Source organism: Aegilops tauschii, chromosome 3, assembly GCF_002575655.3.
Source record: "Aegilops tauschii subsp. strangulata cultivar AL8/78 chromosome 3, Aet v6.0, whole genome shotgun sequence".
Taxonomy (NCBI): domain Eukaryota; kingdom Viridiplantae; phylum Streptophyta; class Magnoliopsida; order Poales; family Poaceae; genus Aegilops; species Aegilops tauschii.
Genome location: NC_053037.3, coordinates 195,793,570 through 195,815,107, shown reverse-complemented (window position 1 = coordinate 195,815,107; position 21,538 = coordinate 195,793,570). Strand labels below are relative to the sequence as shown.

The following is a 21,538-nucleotide window of genomic DNA, read 5'->3' as shown; positions in this document are numbered from 1 at the left end:
GCCAAATGATCAAGAGATCAGGAAGCTGATTTTGCAGGAGGCCCATGATTCGGCATATTCGATTCACCTAGGAAATACTAAAATGTACCTGGATTTGAAGGATAGTTTCTGGTGGACCGGAATGAAGAAGGATATTGCAGAGTATGTACCAGTTTGTGATGTATGTCAGAGAGTAAAGGCAGAGCATCAGAAGCCAGCAGGATTGCTACAACCATTGCCGATACCCGAATGGAAGTGGGACAAGCTAGACATGGATTTTATCACGGGATTGCCCAGGGCTCGTTCAGGCTATGACTCGATATGGGTTGTAGTCGATCGTTTGACGAAAGTAGCTCATTTCAGCCCAGTGAAGACCACTTACAGCAGTGCTAAGTTGGGAAAGATATACATGACCAGGATCGTATGTTTGCATGGAGTTCCGAGGACCATTGTATCAGATAGAGGAACCCAGTTTACCTCAATGTTTTGGAATCAGTTGCATGAAACTTTGGGAACCAGGCTAGAGTTCAGTACAGCTTTTCACCCGCAGACAGATGGACAGACTGAGAGAGTCAATCAGATTTTGGAGGACATGTTGAGAGCTTGTGCGCTAGATTACGGATCTAGTTGGGACGACAATTTGCCTTACGCAGAGTTCTCTTACAACAACAGCTATCAAGCCAGTTTGAAGATGGCCCCTTTCGAAGCATTGTACGGAAGGAAGTGCAGGACACCGTTGTTGTGGGATGAAGTTGGAGACCGACAGTTGTTTGGACCAGATTTGATTAAAGAGTCTGAAGAGAAGGTTAAGCTGATTCGTGATAGACTCAAGGTAGCCCAGTCCAGGCAGAAGAGCTATGCGGATTCTAAACACAATGAGAAAGTTTATGAAGTTGGAGACAGAGTGTATCTTCATGTATCACCACTCCGAGGAGTGAAGCGCTTTGGAGTTAAGGGAAAGTTAGCACCACGTTTTGTGGGACCATACCAAGTTTTGGAACGTATGGGAGAAGTTGCTTACAAGTTGGAATTGCTCGAATGATTGTTAGGAGTTCACGATGTGTTCCATGTTTCTCAGTTGAAGAAGTGCCACGCAGAGATGGCTGATATTCCTCTGAAAGATACAGTGCCACTGGAAGCGATTCAGTTGGATACCGATTTGACCTACGAGGAGAAACCAGTCAAGATTCTCGAGTTTGCCAGCCGAGTTACATGCAGCAAAGTTATCAAATTTTGCAAGGTTCAGTGGAGCCACCATACCGAAGATGAAGCCACCTGGGAACGAGAGGAAGACCTACGGAAGGATTACCCTCACCTATTTTCTAGCCAACCCGAATCTCGAGGGCGGGATTCATCTTAAGGGGGGTAGGTTTGTAACATCCCAAATTTTTAATTTGGAATGTTATACATTAGGTCATCATTGCATATCATATTTTATTGCATTTCGGCTTGATCCTAGAAATTCTACGCAACTCAAGGACCCACGGAGAGAGTTGGGAATTTCGTTATTTTCATATTTGAGTTTTCTCGAATTTTTGAAAAGAGGATCGTTTGATTTTAATTATTTTCTCTTCGAATATTTCTTATATAAAAATAAAAGAGAGAGGATAACATGACTTCCTCAAAATAAAGAAATATTGGAGATTTAATATTAAAATCAAATAAGAATTTTATTCGGAGTTTTATCGCTATTTTATTTGAATTAGGAAAAATATGCGTTTTCAAAATTGCACTAGAGGCCCAAATAAATGTTCACCTTGTCCGGTAGATTTATAGAGGACAGGGAAAATTTATTTCAGGATATTTGGAGTCCGTTTAGTATTTCTTTTCTTTGTTTTTCTGTGCGGAATTATTTAAAAACAAAAAAAACGAACCGACCTAACCGGGCCATGACCGACCTGGACACTAGCCCGGCCGGCCCTTTTTAAAGCCTCGGAGCCCCGAGCCAGTGCCACCCCGCCCGAAAACCCTAGCGCAGCCCGAAACCCGCCACCGCCGCCGCGTCGCCATCCCGAGCCGCCGCCGCCGCCCCGTTCCGCGCCCCGCCGCCGCGTCGCCATCCCGAGCCGCCGCCGCCCCGTTCCGCGCCCTGCCGCCGCCGGATCCCCTCGCCGTCGTCGCCGTTAGCCGCCGGAGCCACCGCCGACCTCGCCGAACCTCGCCGGAGGTAGCAACCGTCGCCGCCGGTTTTCTTCGGAAAACCGTACGGTTTTTTTAAGAACCCGCGGTTTATTTTTTTATAGATCGGTTTTATTTTTCCCGGTTTAGTTATTTAGCGAACGCCCGTTCGTTCGTTCGTTTTAACGAACAGTTTTCACTCGTTAACCGCAGACAGCGAACGTTCGTTAGCCTGTTCGTCAGTTTTTATTTTTTTTTCTCGGATTTTTTGCGATTATTTTCGATCGCGATTTCTGATCCGATTTTCGTTTTAGTTTATCTTTTCGCTCTTTTATCAGAATCATGCGATTCAAGCGCCTAGAGTTTCGTCTCGAAGCCCTCTTTCTGTTTAATCAACTTAAACAAGTTTTTGCTACTGTAAAATTTGACTTTAGTCCAGATTAGTAATCGAAGCTTGTTTCTTTCGTAGTTTGAGTTTTGTTGCTTCATTTGATTTGATTCTTTTTGCAAACCGGAGTTATTAAGTTGAACTTTCTGGTTAGATCTTCTTATTTGAGTTTTACCCATGCATCTTTGCTTGATTGCTTATTGTATGCTTGTTTGTTTGCGATAGAGTACCCGGAGTGCGAAGCGTGCTACTACGAGTCTCTAGGTTTCACGGATCATCAGCAAGGCAAGTAACACTTTGATCATACCTCTCTACTACCCAGTTTTATTTCATCAGATCAATCCTCAAACAATTGCATGGTTAGGATATAATTAAATTGTGGGTTTGGGAAGTAGATGAGGTAGTACCTATTCACCTGTTTATTATCAAACCTATGGGAGTTACTTCTACGTTGCTTATATTGCTATGCTATGCTATGCTCGTAGACGTGGTTTGGGTTTGAGTGTATTCATGACAGATGTGAGTATTGTTAATTAAAGGTTAACTTAAGGTGGCAACTTTAATACACATCTGGGTGGATTGAGGCACCTGGGGAACCCAGTGTTGCCTGTATTTTTGGAAATCCCGGGGTACCGTGTGATTCTCCTATGGACTGCCACCCAGGCTCAAAGGGATCATAAGATTATTCATGCTAGAAACTTCCGTGTGCAGCCACATGCCATTATGGGCTCTGGCATAGTTGAGTAAGTTGTGGGAAACCTTTCCATGATGGGCTAGTAGATGTAGGGGATTGTAGGTGTACCAGCCTATCTATCGGTTAAGGGGACCTCTTCGGAAAGACTGTGTCTCGGTCATCCGTTTCTCAAACATTATGTAGTGCGAGAAATCCAATGGAGGAGATCGAGTCTTGTGGGGAAAAGTGCGCAAACCTCTGCAGAGTGTACAAACTAATCATGGTTAGCCGTGTCCCTGGTTATGGACATCTTGAGTATCTAGTTCTTGGATTATCATGTGGATCTCATCACTCTTAATATAATTTGATTGGGTTTAATGATGATGCTTAATTGGGATTGAGTTGGGTGAACCTTCCCAATGTTTAACAACCACCATGATAGTTAAATAAAATCTATTCCTTTGTTGTAAGGAAAAATTGGTTTCCGCAAAACATATTAACCATACAGCCTCCACCAGCCATGTATGCATGTAGTGATAGCATTATTCTATTCATTACTCTCTTGTGTTACATTGCCAGCATATTCCATGTGCTGACCCGTTTCAGGATGCAATGTATCATGTTGCAGACTTTTCAGACACCGAGTAAGGAGCCATAGGTCATTGTCTTTCACTCAGTGATGTCGTTGGAGTTGATGGACTCACTTTATCTTCCAAGCCCTCCGCTGTTATCGTATTAGATGGCCTTAACCAAATTTATTGTAATAAGTTATCTTTTGAGACATTCGATGTAATAAGTGTGTGATTGCTACTCTGTTATAAATCCTCAAGTACTGTGCGTGTCAGCATTACCAATCCAGGGATGGCACTGATGCACAGAGATCAGACTATTTGAGGTCTGGTCGCTACAGAAATTCAAATATTTTCAAAAACCCTTTTCATTTATTTAAATGGAAGAAGTCATGTCCTCTTCTCTCTAGGGTTTTGTATTTGAAAAGTATTTGAATTCACGAAGATCATCAATGCAAAATGAAAGTTTGGGAAAGTCCTTTTATTCCCTCTCATTTGACTTTCAAAAGTTTCAAATTTCACTCACTTTCAGTCAATCAATCACACAACAATCAAGCAAACAATCAAAACTATCTATTTAATATAACATTCCAAAATTTAGAATTTTGGGATGTTAAATAAATCATCTGTGAATGCTAACCCCTCTATAGAGGAAAATGGTTCTATTTCTGATGAGAATGCTAGGTTGAAGGATCTTCTTCAGACTAGAATGTTCAAATCTCTTAAAGGGCATCAAACCCTCTGTGACGTTCTGAAGAAATCTATTCTTCACAAAATCCCAGGAAAGAAGGCATCGGTTTCGAAAGGAAACTGAATGAAAATGGCTCCTACTGGGAACCTCATCAATATCCTCGCGCTGTGTGGGTGCCTGCCAAGAGAAAAATGCTCGATCCAGCTTTGCTTTCAGGATATAACTCTCCCATCCCTGAATATCCTAATGATGATTCTCTGGACAACTATAAGTTGTTCAAAAATAAACATGGTGAGGCTGTTGCTTGCTAGGTTGGACCAAATAGTAGGAATGACCCCCAAAGAAAGCTATATGGGTGCCTAATAAAACTATTGCATCATTATATGTTACCACGTTACTAACCATGCAGGCTCAAAATGCTCACTACTTCCTTGAAAAAGTTTGACAGAATGAGTATATGCATACCTCATTTAATCACTATGCTCATTCATCTGGAAGGAACTTCAATGCTTATTCTTTCGATTATGCTCATACTTCATCGAGCAACAATTATGTTAACTGAAAGAAATCATATCCTGCTTGCTCTACTATTCCGAAGCCACCTGCAAAGATGTGGGTGGTTAAGAAAGCCTAATTCTTCTGCGGGGCTATGTCTCCGGGTGTAGAGAATGGATAATGGATAGTGGATGCACTAGTCATATGACCGGAGACAAGTCATTATTTGTCGACCCCAACTTAACTGCTTCACCTTTAAAGTATATTACTTTTGGTGACAACAACAAAGGAAAGGTAATTGGGCTAGGTAAATTGCTATATCCAGAGACAAGTCCATTGATGATGTTTTACTTATTCAGTATCTTGGATTCAATCTTATGTCAGTTGGCAAGCTATGTGATCTAGGCATGCTAGTTCTATTTTCAATATCCAAATGCATTGTCTTCATGGCTTCTGACAATTCCTTCGTATTCGAGAGAGTTAGAAAAGGTGATATATATATTGTGGATTTCTCTAAGGGTCCCTCAGTCCAAACTTGTTTGCTTGCAAAAGCAACCGAAGGATGGCAGTGGCACCGAAGGCTTGGTCATGCAGGTATGAGGAATTTGCAGACCCTAGTGAAGAAAAATCATATTCGTGGCATTGCTGATGTAAAATTCGACAAGGATCGTCTTTGTGCTGCTTGTGAGGCTAGTAAATTGGCCAAGAAGCATCACTCATCAAAGACTGTTATGAACACAACAAGACCTCTAGAGATTCTTCATATGGACTTATTCGGTCCTCAAACTATGCAAGTTTTGGTGGCAGTCATTATGGTCTGGTTATTGTTGATGATTTCTCTCGGTATACTTGGGTATTCTTTCTCGAAGACAAAACCTGCACCCAAGATATCTTCAAAAGTTTCGCCAGGAAGGCCCGGAATGAATATGATGTGCGAATTAAGAATGTCAGAAGCGACAATGCGACTGAGTTCAAAAATACACATATCGATGAATTTCTCGATGAAAATGGTATTACTCATGAGTTCTCTGCCGCATACACTCCCCAACAAAATGGAGTTGTTGAGCGAAAGAATAGAACTCTCATCGAAATGGCGAGAACGATGCTCAGTGAGTATAAAACTCCTATTCGCTTCTGGGCTGATGCTATTAACACTACCTGTCATGTTATCAATCATGTTTATCTTCACAAGTTCCTTAAGAAAACTTCATATGAGCTTATCACTGGCAAGAGACCAAATGTCTCTTATTTACGTGTTCTTGGTGCACCTTGTTACATTCGTGATATGAATCATTCTTCCAAGTTTGCACCTAAGGCACATGAAGGTTTTCTTCTGGGTTATCAATCAAACTCGCATACTTATCATGTCTATAACTCTCACCACAGGAAAGTTATGGAAATGGTAAATGTGCAGTTTGATGAATCTAACGGCTCCCAAAAGAAGCACCTGCCAAATGTGATAAATGAACCACTGATTTCTGATGCTATTTGGCAACTGGATATTGGGAGCGTCAAGCTAGTTGAAGGAAATGTACCTGAGTCCTCTGATGATGATGCACCCATGGCTCGAAGCAGAACTCGACAAACCACTGTCGAAGAAAATGCTACTCTGAATGCTAATGGCAATCAAATTCCAAATGCCGATCAAAATGGCAATTCTAAAGGGAATGGGATGCAAATGTTGATGTTGATGAAAATGATAATGATCATCACGAAGAAAATCCTCATCGTCGAGTGGCTAATCGAGTTGATCCCTCTCTAATCCTCGATGAACTCGAGAATCCAGGTTATCGACCCACAACTCGTTGATAACCCGCAAGTATAGGGGATCACACAGTTTTCGAGGGTAGAGAATTCAACCCGAATTTATTGATTCGACACAAGGGGAGCCAAAGAATACTCAAGTATTAGCAGATGAGTTGTCAATTCAACCACACCTGAAAGACTTAATCTGCGGCAAATTATTTAGTAGCAAAGTAGTATGGAAGTAACGGTAATGGTGGCAAAAGTAGCAGTAGCACTTTTCTAGTGATTGTAACAGTGGCAACGACAAAGTAACGTAGCAAAGATCAATATGTGAAAAGCTCATAGGCAATGGATCAATGATGGATAATTATGTCGGATGGCATTCATCATGCAACAGTTATAACCTATGGTGACACAGAACAAGCTCCAACTCATCAATATAATGTAGGCATGTATTCCGAATATAGTCATACGTGCTATGGAAAAGAACTTGCATGACATCTTTTGTCCTACCCTCCTCTGGCAGCAGGGTCCTAATGGAAACTAAGGGATATTATGGCCTCCTTTTAATAGAGAACCGGACCAAAGCATTAGCACTTAGTGAATACATGAACTCCTCAAACTACGATAATCACCGGAAAAAATCCCAATTATTGTCACCTTGGGGTATGCGGATCATAACTCGTAATAGGTGTCTACAACTTGCAAGATAGGATCAAGAACACACATATATTCATGAAAACATAATAGGTTCAGATCTGAAATCATGGCACTCGGGCCCTAGTGACAAGCATTAAGCATAGCAAAGTCATAGCAACATCAATCTCAGAACATATTGGATACTAGGGATCAAACCCTAACAAAACTAACTCGATTACATGATAAATCTCATCCAACCCATCACCGTCCAGCAAGCCTACGATGGAATTACTCACGCACGGCGGTGAGCATCATGAAATTGGTGATGGAGGAAGGTTTGTGATGATGATGGCGATGATTTCCCCTCTCTGGAGCCCCGAACAGACTCCAGATCTGGCCTCCCGATGAAGAATAGGAGGTGGGAGGAGCTCCGTATCGTAAAAGATGATGAATCCTTCTTTTGATTTTTTTTTCTCCCCGAACGTGAATATATGGAGTTAGAGTTGAGGTCAGTGGAGGTCCAGGGGACCCACAAGGCATGGGGCGCGCCCTAGAGGGGTGGGCGCGCCCTCCACCCTTATGGATAGCAGGTGGGTCCCCCTCTATTGATTCTTTCGCCAATATTTTTTATTTATTCCAAAAATATTCTCCGTGAAGTTTTAGGTCATTCCGAGAACTTTTATTTCTGCACAAAAATAACACCAAGGCAATTCTGCTGAAAACAGCGTCAGTCCGGGTTAGTTCCATTCAAATCATGCAAATTAGAGTCCAAAACAAGGGCAAAAGAGTTTGGAAAAGTAGATACGATGGAGACGTATCAACTCCCCCAAGCTTAACCCATTGCTTGTCCTCAAGCAATTCAGTTGACAAACTGAAAGTGATAAACAAAAACTTTTACAAACTCTGTTTGATCTTATTGTTGCAAATATGTAAACCCAGCATTCAAGTTTTCAGCGAAGATTATGAACTAACCATATTCACAATAACATTTAGGTCTCACATTCACTCATATCAATGGCATAATCAACTAGCGAGTAATAATAAGAAATCTTGGATGACAACACTTTTTCAAAACAATCATGATATGATATAACAAAATGGTATCTTGCTAGCTCTTTCTGAGACCGCAAAACATAAATGCAGAGCACCCCTGAAGATCATGGACTGACTAGACATTGTAATTCATGGTAAAAGTTATCCAGTCACATTCATACTCAATATCAATTAATAACAATGCATACAAATGGCAGTGGTGCTCTCTAACTGGTGCTTTTTATAAGAGGATGATGACTCAACAATAAAATTAAATAGATAGGCCCTTCGCAGAGGGAAGCAGGGATTTGCAGAGGTGCCAGAGCTAAAGCTTTTGAAACAGAGATAAATAATATTTTGAGCAGTATGCTTTCATTATCAACATAACAACCAAGAGATCTCGGTATCTTCCATGCTAGATACATTATAGGCAGTTCCCAACAGAATGGTAAAGTTTTTACTCCCCTCCACCAACAAGCACATTCCATGGTTGGTCCGAAACAATGGGTACCGTCCAACTAACAACAGTCCCGGGGGAGTTTTGTTTGAAGTTATATTTTGATTTGATTTGACCATGGAACTGGGCATCCCAATTACCAGCCATTTTCTCATGAATGACGAGCAGAGTCCACTCATCGTGAGAATAACCCACCTAGCATGGAAGATACTGACAGCCCCCAATCGCTACATGAGCGATTCGGGCATACAAAACAGATTATAATTTGAAGGTTCAGAGTTTGGCACATGCAAATTTACTTAGAACGGCAGGTAAATACCGCATATAGGTAGGTATGGTGGACTTATATGGAACAACTTTGGGTTTATGGAAGTGGATGCACAAGCAGTATTCCCGCTTAGTACAAGTGAAGGATGGCAAGAGATTGAGCAGCGCCAACTACAGAGCGACAACAGTCATAAACATGCGTTGAGATTAACCAACATTGAGTGCAAGCATGAGTAGGATATAAATCACCATGAACATAAATATCGTGGGGGCTATGTTGATTCTGTTTCAACTACATGCGTGAACATGTGCCAAGTCAAGCCACTCGAATCATTCAAAGGAGGATACCGTCCTATCATACCACATCACAACCATTTTAAAAGCATGTTGGCACGCAAGGTAAACCATTATAAACTCCTAGATAATTAAGCATGGCATGAGTAGCTATAATCTCTAATTGTATTGCAAACATGTTTCATTCATAATGGATTGAATCAAGAACGATAAACTAATCATATTTACAAAAACAAGATAGGTCGAGTTCATACCACCTTTTCCTCATCTCAATCATTTCATCACATATCATCATTATTGCCTTTCACTTGCAGGACCAAACGGTGTGGATAATAATAATAGTGCACGTGCATTGGACTAAGCTGGAATCTATAAACATTTATTCAGAGGAGAAGACAAGGTAACATGGACTCTCTTGTTAGATTAACAATAATGCATATGAGAGCCACTCAACATTTTCATCATGGTCTTCTCTCTCGACCCAAAGAAAGGAAAAATAATTTCAAAGAAACACACTGAAATGTTTTTGGAGTTTTTGTTTTTCTGAAGAAAGTAAAACAAGAACATGAAAAACTATTTACACGGGAAAGCTCCCAACAAGTAAAAGAAGAATGAGAAATATTTTCGGGTTTTCCTTTAATACTACTACCAAATAAACATGGAAAGGAAAGAAGTTACAACTAATTTTTTTGGATTTTCTCAAAGTTTTTCAAACACACAAGAACAAAGCGAGAAAAAGAAATAAACTAACATGCATAATACAGTGAAAAAGTATGAACTCCGACAACTAAAATGAGTGTGTGAACATGAATGTAATGTCGGTGAGAAATATGTACTCCCCCAAGCTTAGGCTTTTGGCCTAAATTGGTCTCTGGCCACGGCTGGCCTGGCGGATATCCAAAGTTATAGTCGGGGTTGTACTGGGATGCGGCAGCTACTGCTTGAAGTGATGCAGCATGGAGGTGAGTGGCCTCCACCTCTCTCTCATACTCGTTTGCCTCCTCTCTAGTTATAAAATATCTCCTTTTTACTTGAAAGTTAAAGAAAGCAGGAGCAGGAAGGGTAATACGGACACCACGCTGCCGGTCAAAGATTAGTCTGTACTGGAGGGACTGTTCGTTCCTCTCAAGAAACTGGTAGCGCACCAAAGCATTATAATCAAGAAAAGCAGGTGGTAACTCAATGTCATTCCCCCTTATGGGTACTCCAAGAAAAATAGCTAAACGGGTTGCATAAATCCCACCAAATAAATCTCCATCTTTAGCATTAAGATGTAACCTCCTTGCAATAATGGCCCCCAAGTTATATCGTTTATCACCCAACACCGCACACTTGAGGACACTAAGATCTTTTTTTTTGAACCGGGCATACCACTTTCCATTTAGAAGAAACGGAAATACAATAGTATCCGATACAACCAGGAAGAAAGGAACGAGAGGCAGCAAGTTCAACGCACTGTCAGGAAACCCACTGTGCTCACCCGCCATCGAAACGAGCACCATGGGGCAAAAACCTGACAGCACCTACTAAGTTCAAACCTATCTATTACAAGCCAGAGAGAAGGAACACAAAAGTGAGGCCAGCTAACATATACTCAACACAGATAGCTCCTGATATCTCAAAAGAGGAAGCCTAAGACGAAGCACAGCTGATGACCCACAAGTATAGGGCATCTATCTTAGTCCTTTCGATAAGTAAGTGTGTCGAACCCAACGAGGAGCAGAAGGAAATGACAAGCGGTTTTCGGTAAGGTATTCTCTGCAAGCACTGAAATTATCGGTAACAGATAGTTTTTTGGTAGGGTAATTTGTAACGGGTAACAAGTAACTAAAGTAAACAAAGTGCAGAAAGGTGGCCCAATCCTTTTTGTAGCAAAGGACAAGCCTGGACAAACTCTTATATAAAGGAAAACGCTCCCGAGGACACATGGGAATTATCGTCAAGCTAGTTTTCATCACGCTCAAATGATTCGCGTTCGTTACTTTGATAATTTGATATGTGGGTGGACCGATGCTTGGGTACTGCCCTTCCTTGGACAAGCATCCCACTTATGATTAACCCCTCTTGCAAGCATCCGCAACTACAAAAGAAGTATTAAGGTAAACCTAACCATAGCATGAAACATATGGATCCAAATCAGCCCCTTACGAAGCAACGGATAAACTAGGGTTTAAGCTTCTGTCACTCTAGCAACCCATCATCTACTTATTACTTCCGAATGCCTTCCCCTAGGCCCAAACAATGGTGAAGTGTCATGTAGTCGACGTTCACATAACACCACTAGAGGAAAGACAACATACATCTCATCAAAATATCGAACGAATACCAAATTCACATGACTACTTATAGCAAGACTTCTCCCATGTACTCAGGAACAAACGTAACTACTCACAAATCATATTCATGTTCATAATTAGAGGGGTATTAATATGCATAAAAGATTTGACCATATGATCTTCCACCAAATAAACCAACTAGCATCAACTACAAGGAGTAATCAACACTACTAGCAACCCACAGGTACCAATCTGAGGTTTTGAGACAAAGATCGGATACAAGAGATGAACTAGGGTTTGAGATGAGATGGTGCTGGTGAAGATGTTGATGGAGATTGACCCCCTCCCGATGAGAGGATCGATGGTGATGATGATGGTGATGATTTCCCCCTCCCGGAGGGATGTTTCCCCGGCAGAACAGCTCCGCCAGAGCTCTAGATTGGTTTCGCCAGGTTCCGCCTCGAGACGGTGGCGCTTCGTCCCGAAAGCTTCCTTCTAATTTTTTCCAGTGTGAAAGACTTCATATAGCAAAAGATGGGCACAGGAGGCCTGCCAAGGGGCCCACGAGGCAGGGGGCGCCCTAGGGCGCGCCCCCACCCTCGTGGATAGGGTGTGCCCCCCCTCTGGTGCTTTCTTCGCCCAATATTTTTAATATATTCCAAAACTAACTTTCATGAAATTTCAGGACTTGTGGAGTTGTGCAGAATAGGTCTCTAATATTTGCTCCTTTTCTAGCCCTGAATTCCAGCTGTCGGCATTCTCCCTCTTCGTGTAAACCTTGTAAAATAAGAGAGAATAGGCATAAGTATTGTGACATAATGTGTAATAACAGCCCATAATGCAATAAATATCGATATACAAACATGATGCAAAATGGACGTACCAACTCCCCCAAGCTTAGACCTCGCTTGTCCTCAAGCGGAAGCCGATAACGAAAAATATGTCCACATGTTTAGAGATAGAGGTGTCGATAGAATAAAATATGGACATGAGGGCATCATGATCATTCTTATAACAGCAACATATATATTGTCATCTGATTTCTTACACTAAAGTAACAATCTATTCACAATGTCAAGTATGAATTAGAAACTTCATTGAAAACTAACAAACTATGATCTCGGTCATTGAAGCAATTGCAATTTATCATAATATCGGAAAGAGTCAATATAAGAGCTTTTAAGCAAGTCCACATACTTAACTTTCATTTAGTCTTTCACAATTGCTAACACTCACGCAATACTTATGGGTATGGAGTTTTAATCAGACAAAGAGAAAGATAGGGGCTTATAGTGTTGCCTCCCAACCTTTTACCTCAAGGGTAATGTCAACAATAATAGTTTATGATAACTTACATCCAATTGGATATATATATATATATATATATATATATATATATATATATATATATATATATATATCAGGATCTTTCCAACACAATGTGCTTGCCAAAGGATAAAATGTAAAAAGGAAAGGTGAAGATCACCATGACTCTTGTATAAGGTATAAGACAAGAATAAAAGATAGGCCCTTCGCAGAGGGAAGCAGAGGTTGTCATGTGCTTTTATAGTTGGATGCATAAAATCTTAATGCAAAAGAACGTCACTTTATATTGCCACTTGTGATAGGGACCTGTATTATGCAGTCCGTCGCTTTCATTGCTTCCATGTCACAAGATCGTATAAAGCTTATTTTCTCCACACTAATAGATCATACATATTTAGAGAGCAATTTTTTATTGCATGCAACAATGACAACTCACTTGAAGGATCTTACTCAATCCATAGGTAGATATGGTGGACTCTCATGGAAAAACCGGGTTTAAGGATATTCGGAAGCACAAGTAGTATCTCTACTTGGTGCAAAGAATTTGGCTAGCATGAGGGGGAAAGGCAAGCTCAACATGTTGGATGATCCATGACAATATACTTTATTTTGGATATAAGAAAACATAACCCATTACGTTGTCTTCCTTGTCCAACATCAACTTTTAGCATGTCATATTTTAATGAGTGCTCAGAATCATAAAAGATGTCCAAGATAGTATATTTATATGTGAAAACCTATCTTTCTTTATTACTTCCTATTAATTGCAATGATGACCAAAACTATGTTTGTCAACTATCAACAACTTTTATTCATCGTACTCTTTTATATGTGAATTCATTACTCTCCATAAGATCAATATGATCTGTTTAATTCTTTTTATTATTTCTTTTATTCCCTCAAGATCATAGCAAGATAACCAAGCCCTCGACTCAAAACTAATCTTTATTATATATAGCTCACGGACTCAATTACATAGAAGGGTCATAAAGCAAAACTCAAAACTAGATCATACTAAAACTTTATTCTACTAGATCAAGATATTACCAAAAGGATCGAACTAAGAAAAATGGTAAAGATAGAAGTGTGATAGTGATACGATACCGGGGCACCTCCCCCAAGCTTGGCAGTTGCCAAGGGGAGTGCCCATACCCATGTGTTTATGTCTCTTTCTTCGGAAGTGGAGATGATGGAGTTGGTGGTGACAATTGTGCCTTCGGCTTTTTCATATTGTAGTTGAGGAGAGCAATTTCCTCCTTTAAGTCATCGACCTCCGACTCCAGCTTCAGGATCTTGTCACATAAATCTCCTTTGCTTTTCTGTCGAAAACGAGAAGGAATAGATCGGTTATTAGACCAGTTAGCCCTCTTGGGGAGGCTAGACTTCTTGAAGTTCACGTGCATATCCCCAGGTTGAGGTAGAGGAACATCCTCCTCCTCTAAACTTGAATCATCGATCCTCATCAAATGAGCATCCTCCTCATCATTTGTAGTTCGACCATAAGGAGATAGGTCCCCATAAGTCTTTGGGTCAGCAATGAGATGTGAGACATAGCTCTCTCCGTCGGAGTCTTGAGATGACATCTTGCTCAAATCTGCGGTAGAAACAACTCAAAACAAAAACAGAGGATATTTGCATGATGCGAGGGTCAAAACCTTCGGGAGATTATATAATGAATTTTTACCGACCAAAAGAAGTATCGTGCAAGAAAACGGAGTCCGGAGGGCACACGAGGTGCCCACGAGGCTGGGGGCGCGCCCTCCACCCTCGTGTTTGCCTCGTGTCCCTTTCGGACTACTTCTTATTTAACTATTTCCTTAAATATTCCAAAACGGAGAAAATTGCTATTAGAACTGTTTTGGAGTCGGTTTACTTACCGTACCACATACCTATTCCTTTCCGGAGTCTGAAACGTTCTGGAAAGTGTCCCTTATGTATTCCTCTTGGGTTACAGTTTCAATAACATTAGTTTCAACATTTATGGGATTACCTGAGATATAATGTTTGATTCTTTGACCGTTCACCACCTTCGGATTTGTGCCTTCGAAGTTGTTGATTTTTATGGCACTGAAACGATAGACCTCCTCGATAACGTAAGGACCTTCCCATTTAGAGAGGAGTTTTCCTGCAAAAAATCTTAAGCGAGAGTTGTATAGCAAAACATAATCACCTACATTAAACTCACTCTTTTGTATCCTTTTGTGATGCCATCTTTTAACTTTTTCTTTAAACAGTTTGGCATTCTCATAGGCCTGAGTTTTCCATTCATCAAGTGAGCTAATGTCAAATAGTCTCTTCTCACCGGCAAGTTTGAAATCATAATTGATCTCTTTAATGGCCCAATATGCCTTATGTTCTAGTTAGAGAGGTAAATGACATGCTTTTCCATAAACCATTTTATATGGAGACGTTCCCATAGGATTTTTATATGCAATTCTATAGGCCCATAATGCATCATGAAGTTTCTTAGACCAATTCTTTCTAGATCTATTAACAGTCTTTTGCAAAATTAATTTAATCGCTCTATTACTCAGTTCTACTTGACCACTAGACTGTGGGTGGTATGGAGATGCAATTCTATGATTAACATCATACTTAGCAAGCATTTTACGAAAAGCACCATGAATAAAATGTGAACCACCATCAGTCATTAAGTATCTAGGGACTCCAAACCTCGGAAAAATAACTTCTTTAAGCATCTTAATAGAGGTGTTATGATCAGCACTACTAGTTGGAATAGCTTCTACCCACTTAGTAACGTAATCAAGAGCAACTAAAATATGTGTATACCCATTAGAGGAAGGAAACGGTCCCATATAATCAAAGCCCCAAACATCAAATGGTTCAATAACAAGTGAATAATTCATAGGCATTTCTTGAATTCTACTAATATTACCAATTCTTTGACATTCATCACAAGATGAGACAAACTTACGGGCGTCCTTGAAAAGAGAGGGCCAATAAAACCGGATTGCAATACCTTATGTGCAGTTCTGTCTCCAGCGTGGTGTCCTCCATAAGCCTCGGAGTGACACTTGCGTAGGATCTGTTCATGTTCATGCTCAGGTACACAATGTCTAATGACACCATCTACACCTTTATAAAGGTGTGGGTCATCCCAGAAGTAATGTCTTAAATCATAGAAAAACTTTTTCTTTTGCTGGTATGTGAAACAAGGTGGTATAAATTTAGCAACAATGTAATTAGCATAATCAGCATACCATGGAGCGGTACGAGAAGCATTTATGACAGCTAATTGTTCATCAGGAAAGCTATCATCAATAGCTAGTGGGTCATCAAGAACATTCTCTAACCTAGACAAGTTGTCTGCAACGGGGTTCTCGGCTCCTTTTCTATCAATAATATGTAAATCAAATTCTTGTAGTAGGAGAACCCATCTAATAAGTCTAGGTTTAGCATCTTTGTTTTCCATAAGATATTTAATAGCAGCATGATCAGTGTGAACAGTTACTTTAGAATCAACAATATAAGGTCTGAACTTATCACAAGCAAATACAACTGCTAAAAATTCCTTTTCAGTAGTAGCATAATTTCTCTAGGCACTGCCTAGAGTTTTACTAGCATATTGGATAACATTTAATTTCTTATCAACTCTTTGTCCTATAACATCACCTACATCATAATCACTAGCATCACACATAATTTCAAAGGGTAAATTCCAATCAGGTGGCTAAACAATAGGTGCAGAAATCAAGGCTTTCTTAAGTATTTCAAATGCTTCTACACTATCATCATCAAAGACAAAAGGAACATCTTTTTGTAAGAGATTAGTCAGAGGCCTAGAAATTTTTGAGAAGTCTTTAATGAACCTCCTATAAAAACCGGCATGACCAAGGAAACTTCTTATACCTTTAATGTCCTTAGGACACACCATCAACTTTAGCTTTATCAACTTCAATGCCTCTTTCAGAAATTTTATGCCCCAAGACAATACCTTCATTAACCAATAAAGTGGCACTTCTCCCAATTCAAGACAAGATTAGTTTCTTCAAATCTCTGCAAAACTCGATCAAGGTTGCTTAAGCAATCATCAAAAGAAGTTCCATATACGGAAAAATCATCCATGAAAACCTCAATAATCTTTTCACAAAAGTCAGAGAATATAGCAGTCATACATCTTTGAAAGGTAGCAGGTGCATTGCATAAACCAAAAGGCATACGTCTATAAGCAAAGGTACGGAAAGGGCAAGTAAAAGTGGTCTTTTCTAGATCCTCTTTTGACACAGGTATTTGAGAGAAACCATAATAACCGTCTAGAAAGCAAAAATGTGTATGTTTGGATAATCTTTCTATCATTTGATCAATAAAAGGTAAAGGGCAATGATCCTTTTGAGTAGCTTTATTTAATTTGCGAAAGTCAATCACCATTCTATAACCTTTAACAATTCTTTGTGGGGTCAATTCATCTTTATCATTAGGAATGACAGTAATACCTCCCTTCTTAGGGACACAATGGACAGGACTTACCCACTGACTATCAGCAACGGGATAAATTATACCTGCCTCCAGAAGCTTTAGTATTTCTTTTCTTACCACTTCTTTCATCTTAGGATTTAACCATCGTTGGTGATCAACAACCGGTTAGCGTCTTTCTCCAATTTTATTTTGTGCTGGCATAGAATGGGACTAATGCCCTTAAGATCATCCAGAGTATATCCAATAGCAGCACTGTGCTTCTTCAGAGTTTTCAATAATTTCTCTTCTTCCTGCTCTGAAAGGTTAGCACTAATAATAACATGATATATCTTCTTCTCTTCAAGATAAGCATATTTAAGAGTATCAGGTAATGGTTTAAGCTCAAACACGGGATCACCCTTGGGTGGAGGAGGATCCCCTAGAATCTCAACAGGCAAGTTGTGTTTCAAAATAGGTCCCTGTTTAAAGAATACTTCATCTATTTCCCTTCTTTCATTCATAAACATATCATTTTCATGGTCTAGCAAATATTGTTCTAAAGGATCATTAGGAGGCACGGCAATAGAAGCAAGACCAATAATTTCATCTTTACTAGGCAATTCTTTATCATGGGGTTGTCTATGAAATTTAGCAAAATTAAAATCATGAGACATATCCCCTAAACCAATAGTAACAACGTCCTTTTTGCAATCTATCTTAGCATTAACAGTATTCAAGAAGGGTCTACCAAATATAATGGGACAAAAGTTATCTTTTGGAGAAGCAAGAACAAGAAAATCAGTAGGATATTTAATTTTCCCACACAAGACTTCAACATCTCTAACAATCCCAACCGGTGAGATAGTATCTCTATTGGCAAGCTTAATAGTAACATTAATATCTTCTATCTCAGCAGGTGCAATATCATGCATAATTTCTTTATATAAGGTGTAAGGTATTGCACTGACACTAGCACCCATATTACATAAGCCATGATAACAGTGATCTCCTATTTTAACCGAAACAACAGGCATGCCAACTATAGGTCTATGTTTATCTTTAGTATCAGGTTTAGCAATTCTAGCAGCTTCATCACAGAAGTAAATGCCCATCAATATTATCAACCAAGAGATCTTTAACCATAGCAATACTAGGTTCAACTTTAATTTGCTCAGAGGGTTTGGGTGTTCTAATATTACTTTTGTTGACCACAGTTGAAGCTTTAGCGTGATCCTTTATTCTAACAGGGAAAGGTGGTTTCTCAATATAAGCGGTAGGAACAATAGGATCAACATTATAAGTGATAGTCTTTTCCTCAACTTTAATTGGTTCAACTACTTTTACTTCAATGGGAGGATGATATTTAAACCACTTCTCCTTAGGAAGATCAACATGAGTAGCAAATGATTCACAAAAGGAAGCTACTATCTCAGAGTCAAGTCCATATTTAGTGCTAAATTCACGGAAAACATTGGTATCCATAAAAGATTTAACACAATCAAACTTAGGTGTTATACCTGACTCCTTACCTTCGTCGAGTTCCCAATCTTCAGAGTTGCATTTAATTCTTTCCAATAAATCCCATTTGAATTCAATAGTCTTCATCATAAAAGAACTAGTACAAGAAGTGTCGAGCATGGAGCGATTATTGAAACAAAGCCAAGCATAAAAATTTTGAATAATAATTTCTCTTGAGAGCTCATGATTGGGGAATGAATATAACATTGACTTAAGACTCCCCCAAGCTTGAGCGATGCTTTCTCCTTCGCGAGGCCAAAAATTATATATATAATTACGATCACGATGAACCGGATGCATAGGATAAAACTTCTGATGGAATTCCAATTTCAATCGGTTGTAGTTCCATGATCCCATATCATCACATAGCCTAAACCATGTCAATGCCTTTCCCTTCAAAGATAAAGGGAAGACTTTCTTCTTGATAACATCTTCAGGCGTACCTGCAAGCTTAATCCACAAACTTCATCTACATAGATTAGGTGCAAATCTGGACGTAATGTTCCATCTCTTGTAAAAGGATTATCTAGCAGTTTCTCTATCATACCCGAAGGAATTTCAAAGTAAACATTTTCAGTAGGTTCAGTAGGTTGAGGAGCAACTCTTTGCTCTACTATTCGGGGTGAAGATACCCCGAACAAGCCCCTCAAAGGATTACCTTCCATAGTAACAAGTGACAGTAAATTTCAGCACACTGTATAAATTTTTCCTTACCAAAGGCGCTTCACTCCCCGGCAACGGCGCCAGAAAAGAGTCTTGATGACCCACAAGTATAGGGGATCTATCATAGTCCTTTCGATAAGTAAGAGTGTCGAACCCAACGAGGAGCAGAAGGAAATGACAAGCGGTTTTCAGTAAGGTATTCTCTGCAAGCACTGAAATTATCGGTAACAAATAGTTTTGTGATAAGGTAGTTTGTAACGGGTAACAAGTAACTAAAGTAAACAAAGTGCAGCAAGGTGGCCCAATCCTTTTTGTAGCAAAGGACAAGCCTGGACAAACTCTTATATAAAGGAAAACGCTCCCGAGGACACATGGGAATTATCGTCAAGCTAGTTTTCATCACGCTCATATGATTCGCGTTCATTACTTTGATAATTTGATATGTGGGTGGACCGGTGCTTGGGTACTGCCCTTCCTTGGACAAGCATCCCACTTATGATTAACCCCTCTTGCAAGCATCCGCAACTACAAAAGAAGTATTAAGGTAAATCTAACCATAGCATGAAACATATGGATCCAAATCAGCCCCTTACGAAGCACGCATAAACTAGGGTTTAAGCTTCTGTCACTCTAGCAACCCATCATCTACTTATTACTTCCCAATGCCTTCCCCTAGGCCCAAACAATGGTGAAGTGTCATGTAGTCGACGTTCACATAACACCACTAGAGGAAAGACAACATACATCTCATCAAAATATCGAACGAATACCAAATTCACATGACTACTTATAGCAATACTTCTCCCATGTCCTCAGGAACAAACGTAACTACTCACAAATCATATTCATGTTCATAATCAGAGGGGTATTAATATGCATAAAGGATCTGAACATATGATCTTCCACCAAATAAACCAACCAGCATCAACTACAAGGAGTAATCAACACTACTAGCAACCCACAGGTACGAATCTGAGGTTTTGAGACAAAGATCGGATGCAAGAGACACTACAAAAAAAGACACATCCGTGACATTTTGGGCCGAACGAAAAAATTTTCTGTCATACTTATGACACTTCTATAATGATAATTGTGACAAAACCCGGTATCATCATAGATATGATGGGGTCCTACTTCTATGACAAAAAGTCATGACAGAAAATGGGCTTTTCGTCCTGGGCGGGCCGGAGATGTAGCTGCATGACATTCTTTGGGCCGTCCATGATGGAAAAAACCGTGGTAGAAGCAAGGGAGAGGAAAATATTGGGGTGTTCCCGGTTACGGTGGGTGGTCGGGGCCGAGCGATGCGCGTTTCTCTCGTACACGCATGCACGTGGGTGCGAGGCGTTGGGCTCTAACTGAACCCAAGCGAGGCATTGGGCTCTAACTGAACCCGAGCGATTGCACTGTAGGCTACGCGTTACTGAACCCGAGCGATCGATCGATGGCTGTTAGCTGAACCCGATCGAGCGATTCCTTCGCTACTGCTGCTAACTGAAGCCGATCGATGCTGCCTCTGGATGAATAGTGAGCGTTGCTGGGGGGTTTGGATGAACAGTTCCCGGTGGGGTGGATAAACAGGACCCTGTGGTGTTGCCTCCGGATGAACAGTGAGCGTTGCTGGGGGGTTTGGATGAACAGTTCCCGGTGGGGGTGGATGAACAGGACCCTGTGGTGTTGCCTCTGGATGAACAGGACCCCAATCGATCGAGCTGGTTGGGGCTGGATGAACAGGACCCCGTGGAGAGCTGGATGAACAGGACCGCCCCGTGGAGGGCAGGATGAACAGTAGACGGTGGAGGGCTGGATGAACAGTAGCCCGTGGAGGGGTGGTTGAACAGGAGTCCGTGGAGAGGGCTGGTTGAACAGTAGTCAGTGGAGTAGCGCGCGGTGGAGGCTGGATGAACAGGAGCCCGTGGATGAACAGTCGTAGGTGGAGGCTGGAGGAGGTCGACGGTGGATGAACAGTAGCCCGTGGAGGCTGGAGGGGG

General features: G+C 40.6%; 1 protein-coding gene across 1 annotated transcript; it reads left to right on the top strand.

The window, feature by feature from the left end:
- The first annotated feature begins 6,003 nt into the window (after nucleotides 1–6,003).
- Nucleotides 6,004–6,675, top strand: LOC141042840 (uncharacterized). The gene has a single exon (XM_073511736.1). It carries the CDS (start codon nucleotides 6,004–6,006, stop codon nucleotides 6,673–6,675), a length of 672 nt encoding a protein of 223 aa, XP_073367837.1.
- The last annotated feature ends 14,863 nt before the right edge of the window (nucleotides 6,676–21,538 follow it).

Excerpts from the sequence above, each read along its gene's own strand:
- LOC141042840 (XM_073511736.1), top strand. The coding sequence starts at position 6,004 with ATGGCGAGAACGATGCTCAGTGAGTATAAAACTCCTATTCGCTTCTGG.